The sequence below is a fragment of the Myotis davidii genome, unplaced genomic scaffold (genome assembly GCF_000327345.1).
Source record: "Myotis davidii unplaced genomic scaffold, ASM32734v1 scaffold370, whole genome shotgun sequence".
NCBI lineage: Eukaryota > Metazoa > Chordata > Mammalia > Chiroptera > Vespertilionidae > Myotis > Myotis davidii.
The window spans coordinates 5,778,914-5,785,028 of record NW_006288615.1 but is presented as its reverse complement, the minus strand read 5'-3'; the positions used below and the strand labels follow the sequence as shown (position 1 = coordinate 5,785,028).

Sequence of the window (6,115 nt, the reverse complement as noted above, 5' to 3'; positions counted from 1 at the left end):
CCGATGTCTCTGTCACTGCTGTGGCCCGTGTCCAGTGGTGAGGGCTCAGCCGAATCGGCCATTCTGTGCTCTTTCTAATTAGCAATGTAGGTTGATTTGGTAACTCAGTCATTGCATGGCCTCAAGAATAAGGTCATTGATGGGCTAGTCTGTAAATGAAGAGATTTTCCTGAACAGAGGAAGGAAATACGGCTTTAAGTCACAGAACCCTAGCAAGGAAGATTCAAGGGCTGTGATGTGTAGCCCTGGGGACCCGTGAGTGCTGCGCCCTGGACCCTTTGGGCCAAGAGCAGTTGGGAACTTTCTGGTACCAACTTTGTCTGGACAGCTGCACCTCCCAGCCACCTCCCCTCCTTCAAACATGTTACGTGAAATTTAAATAAACTTTTTAAAAAACTCAATGCATTCAAATATTTTTTCTATATACCGTTTCACCCAAGTTGGCATCATTTGGTGTTTTGCCTGTATGGTAGTACTCTCTTTTAAAAACATATTCATTATATGTTGACCTGTATATGCTGTGTGTATTTTTAAGTTATCATCATACACGCCACCTAAATGCCAAACATGCTTTTAAAACAGACCCAAATGCCTTTTTTAGGAAAAACAAAATGATCTTTATTTTTAAAACAATAACTTACAGGTTGAGCAAATTCTCTGACCTACGCCGTTTGCTTTATGCACAGCGTTGAAGCCTGGAACGATTTTGCTTTCTTTGTTGTTTTATTTCAATATAAGTTTACAGATACTATTAACATCAGAAACTGCATTACAGAGCAGTTCTCGTCGCACACCTCATGCCAGTACAAAGCGCCACCCAGATAGAAAACTGTCGTAAATAAAACATTTCCGCCGAGGCTGGCAGAAATGTATATATTTATATATTTATGTATAATTTCACAACAGCTAACAGTCAACGCCATCCGTAGTCAAAACCGAAGTCAAGCTAATTAAAACTACAACACGATTACATGTCAGCGTTATACTTCCCATACAGCATTTAAAATATTTAAACTTTCTGATACATTTATAAGGTATGCCAAGAGTGAGAAAATAAAGTTTTAGCATTTAAATACAAATCACCATAGAAAACCTTCAGGAAACACAGAGAGTCCTACTGTACAGAAGTGCAGGCAGGCCCCTCCGGCCACCGGCTTTGACAAGTGGCATCGGCTGGTGGCACAGCCCTGCGGAATGCACTGTCGGGGTCACCGTCACGTGATGGCCACGCAGGCATGAGAGAGGCGGGGAGGAAGCACAGTGCACGCCTCCCCCTCGGCACGCTGCTCCTGTCTTAAGCCCCCAGGCGGCTGGGAGCCCTGCTGAAAGCAAGCACACGCATCCCGAGACGGGGCCTCACTTGGTGTTTTGCTCCAAAGCGGAGTACTCTGTTTCCGACACCCGGGAGGCGTCAATGAGTTTGGTGAGGCCTGTTTTGGCCGAGTACTTGAAGATGAAGGCCTTCATCAGCTCGTACCTGTAGTTGCGGTTGATGAAGCTGTAGAGCACAGGGTTTACACAGCAGTGCACCAGGGACAGGCACTGTGTGATGTGCAGAGCCGAGAAGAGGAAGTTCTCCAGCTGGCAGGTGAAGGGGATGTAGTGCAGGATGGAGCAGACGTCCAGGAGCACCACGACGTGGTAGGGCAGCCAGCACACCAGGAAGACCACCACGTAGGAGAAGATGATCTTCCGACTGCTGTGTGTCTCCTGGTCGCCAGAGGCCGAGAGGGCTCGGGCCAGCAGGAAGTAGAAGATGGCGATGATGCAGAAAGGAATGACAAAGCCCAAGACCACAGACATCAGCTCCATGCTGATCAGCCACTCCTTGACGCTGTGCTCGGGGTAGAAGGACCGGCAGTAGGTCTCATTGTTGGATGCGGATGTGACAGTCTTCAGGTAGTAGGTGTCGGGCAGGGACACGCAGAAAGCCAGCAGCCACACGAGGACACAGACGACACGACGAACCACCTTCTTCCTGTGGCTCGAGGTGTTGGTGAAGTAGGTGATGGACAGGTAGCGGTCCACACTCATGCAGGTGAGGAAGAAGATGCTGCCAAAGAGGTTGATGGAGAAGATGAGGTGAGAGACCTTACAAGTGAGCTCACCCATGGGCCACTGGTTATGCTGCACAAGGCTGACCACCCAGACCGGGATGGTGACCACCACCCACAGGTCGGCGATGGCCAGGTTTAAGATGTAGCAGTGTGTGTCATAGCCAGTGGTCTTGGCCTGGATGTTCACCCAGACCACCACGGAGTTGGCAATCATGCCGATCACGAAGATGAAGATGTAGATGAAGGACAGCGTGTAGAGCAGAACGCTCTTGTTGGCCATGTTGGGGCACGTCATGGTGTCGACCACGATGCAGTCGCTGCTGTTGCATGGCCAGCTGATGTCGGAGAAGTTCCCTGGTTCTGAATAGTCGAACAGATGCAAATCCATGGTGTCGAGGGCAGCGATCAAGTGGCCTGCATGAAAAAAATCAAACCAAAAAGATGGAAGAGAAAAATCGCTTCGTTAGGAAACATTCAAGTTTCAGTCAAAATGCTTTTTCAGCGCCCGTACACGCAACTGTTTCACTCCGGCTCTGTAGAATTTTTAAAGAAAGCAACCTGAGCTGAACCCCGCCAAACAAAATCAAACACACGCAGAATCTAAAGCCACATGGTGCTCAAAGACACAGTGCTTGCTTTCTCTATCTTTCCGCGGCTGTGTTTGTAAGACATCACCAGCCTGGCTGTGCCCAGGGTGTGAAATCAGCACAATCCAGGGGCCAGAGAAATGTCAGGCAGCTGATGCGGATGGCCGGCTGGCTCTCAGTGGACAGTGGAGGCGTTTCACCTACACCCCCCAAAATTGATCTGTTTCCTACCAGTGCCCTGCTCTGGTATCTCAATGAAATTGATTCAGATTCTCTTCCAAATTTGCATTAAAAATGGGACTAGTGCTTTTCACCCGTCTACAAAATCAGCACATAAACCCAGGTCTCCTGCCGCCCCCGTCTGCAGACGTGTAGACCCCTGGAAACGTGGTCAGCGTGCCGAGCACCCTGCAGCCTGACCGAGCTCCAGGCCCGCAGACTCTGGTGTTGCTGTGTGATTCCCAACCCAGGGTGTACAAGCAGCTGCCTCGAACGCTGGGCCAGCGCCTGGCTTCCCATCTTCTATCTGCCCAGTTGCTTTGAGAACAATGTGTGCCAAGACCCGAAGCACAAAAATCACCGCCGGCTGCCTTCCTGGAGCGGCCGACGAGTTTCTCAACTGTCTTTCCCGCTGACCTGACGTGAGGCCAACTCTGAATTGTCCCCATGTAGCACCCACGGAGGATCCAGCCCAAGATACCACTGTGCTGGGCAATGATTCCTCCACGAATTCATCAGCTATGGGAGCTGCCAGGGCCTGTCCTCTACCACTGCCCTGTCCCCCCAGGGCCCTGAAATCATTCCATGGCACAGCCCTGGGTCCGCGTGACTATGAGAGGAGACGTAAAATGAAAATAAGCATGGGCCATGTTGAGGGTTAGGTGCTGGTGCTTCCTTCTCACCTGTCCCAGGTAATAACTGACCAAGTCAAGTTTATTTGCCAAGTGGACTCCAGGTCACACATGAGAACTCCCCAGGGAGGGAAGTCAATGGTCCGTCCGTGGGTCAGTGCCCTGGTGGCCACGCTAACAGTATGAAGAGATAGCTGGGAAAAGCTCCCCCTGAATGCAGATCTCCCTCCCTCCCCCCGCCCTGCCCTCCTACTCCCCATCCAGGATGGGATTCTGGCTCCTCACTAACTTGAGACAAGTTAACCTGTTTTCCCACTACTTCTCAGGACACCGGTGCCTTGAAACTAAAGACCCTAAAGCAGAATCTAACACAGCACATGCTCGCTAAAACTTCTCCCTGCCCTCCCCCTCCCTTTAGTGAAAAGCATACCCTTGCTTAGTTCTTGCTGCATATTTGAAGCTGATTCTTCCAGGCAAAGTAATCTGTGTCCCCACCATGGAGACATGCAGGAGCTAACACAAAGACGCGCAGTTGGTTCACCTCCGGGATAAATGGACAGAGTCCCCGCGAAATGAGACTTTCTGCTGCCTCCCCGGACCAGCTGGCTCCTCAGCCTCAAAACCCGGGGCAGACAACCTACCCTTGAATCCCAGTCACCAGAGGCTGCCTGCGGGCTTCTGGGAGTTCTCTCCTGTTGGGCTGTAAGAGGCAGCTGGTTCCCCCCGAGGTGACCTACCCAGGTCTCAGTGTCCCACTGCTGATGGAGGAGCTCGGACAAGCCACAGCCAGGCAGCCAGACAGAGGTGGGTTGGGTCCTGGGACCGGAAAGCCACTCGGCTGGTGCCTGGCTGGGGCTCCTTCTCCACCCGCATTGGCACAGCCTACAAGGCCTCAGCCACAGCCATAAATCCTGGGGTTTGGGCCGATCACAGGGGCGTTTGTTAGCCTGAGCAGATGCCAAGTTCCCCCATGTCTTTCTTCACCCCAGGAGACACCCAGCTCACTCAGGCATGGACAGACGGACCTACTCAGGGCCAGGGGTACAAAATCAGGGGACACCTGCCTCTTGTGTGCGGTCCCCAGGAAATCAGCAGGCAAATGAGTCCTCTGGGCCCCTCCATTCCCCTGCACCTCTCAGTCCCGCCTGGTGGGGCAGAGTTTCCTGCCTCTGCCGGCTGGGCAGTAAAATGCTGATTCAGTGACCACGGTCACTCATGACCAGGCACACCTCCCCGCAGCCGTCCTCTCCCGGGGGGCACAGTGGGGATCGTCCAGCAGTGGGTGGACTGTGAAGTTCAGCTGCCCTGCTGATCACTGATCATTGATCACTGATTACTGATCACCAATTAGCCCAGGAGGCGAAACCAAAGGCCCACGTGCCTTCTTCTGGGAAACACAGTGCCCCCACCTCTGCCACAGAAGGCTCTGGTGGTCAGAACAGGAAGGGAAACGCAGAGAAAGGAGGTGGGAAACAGCACAGCCATCGAATCCTCTGCAGAGTCAAATGGGAAACCGGGAGGGGAAATGCCACCCAATCACTTAGCCTTTGCTATCTCGGTATTTTTCATGCATTAAGTGTGGGGAGCCAGGGGTGTGTCCAGAGAAAAGACTATGATTTGGCCCCGTTGTGTGGTGTTGAGCCTGTGTCTGGGAGGCCTGGTGTGGGGGTGGGGGGGCAGGGCAGGCTCATTTCATGCCATTACACTGACAGCGTGGACCCCACCAGAGAACAGAATCTGCCTAAATCATCGGCTTAAGTTTTAACAAGGAAGGCTCTCAGAGCCTAATATGAACAAAGGCATGGAACGCAGACGATGAACTGTCTACGCAGATGCCTGTTTAAGGCCTGGCCACTAAGTGCCCAGCAAAGTCTGGGGGTGGAGGAAGGGAAGGAGCATCTACTGAACCCCCTGTGGCCACGTGAGCTCCCTGACCACCTGCACGGCATCTCTGCTCCGCTCCAGCCGAAGCAGGGGGCCCCTTGTCCAGGACACAGAGCTGAGAGCCCCAGTGTACACGTGTGAGCGCCTCTGCACTGGCCAGTGCAGCTGGTCTGCTTTGCTGGGAGGCAGAGGTGGGGCTGGTAGCCACCAGGACCTGGAGGTGGCGCCCTCACCAGCCTCGGAATGAACCAGCCATTCTTGGGGCTTGCCTCCCTTGTCCAGGACACAGAGCTGAGAGCCCGGTGTACACGGGTGAGCGTCTCTGCACTGGCCAGTGCAGCTGGTCTGCTTTGCTGGGAGGCAGTGGTGGGGCTAGTAGCCACCAGGACCTGGAGGTGACGCCCTCACCAGCCTCGGAATGAACCAGCCATTTTTGGGGCTACCTGTGGCCACGTGAGCTCCCTGACCACCTGCACGGCATCTCTGCTCCGCTCCAGCCGAAGCAGGGGGCCCCTTGTCCAGGACACAGAGCTGAGAGCCCCAGTGTACACGTGTGAGCGCCTCTGCACTGGCCAGTGCAGCTGGTCTGCTTTGCTGGGAGGCAGAGGTGGGGCTGGTAGCCACCAGGACCTGGAGGTGGCGCCCTCACCAGCCTCGGAATGAACCAGCCATTCTTGGGGCTTGCCTGGGTCCAGCCCCAGGGGTTCCCAAAGGTGTGGACGGAGTCGGGAAAGAA

The 6,115-nt window shown here is 53.7% G+C and overlaps 1 protein-coding gene across 3 annotated transcripts in view; it reads right to left on the bottom strand.

Annotated features, from left to right (window-relative positions):
• Positions 1 to 593: 593 nt before the first annotated feature.
• The window catches only part of ACKR3 (atypical chemokine receptor 3), an 11,788-nt gene continuing 6,266 nt past the window's right edge, over positions 594 to 6,115 (bottom strand). For all 3 annotated transcript variants that reach the window (XM_006760465.2, XM_006760464.2, XM_006760463.2), the window contains one exon: positions 594 to 2,471. In XM_006760465.2, the coding sequence (XP_006760528.1) occupies positions 1,357 to 2,445 (1,089 nt within the window). In that variant the 5' untranslated portion in view covers positions 2,446 to 2,471 and the 3' untranslated portion in view covers positions 594 to 1,356. The remainder of the gene's footprint in view (positions 2,472 to 6,115) is intronic.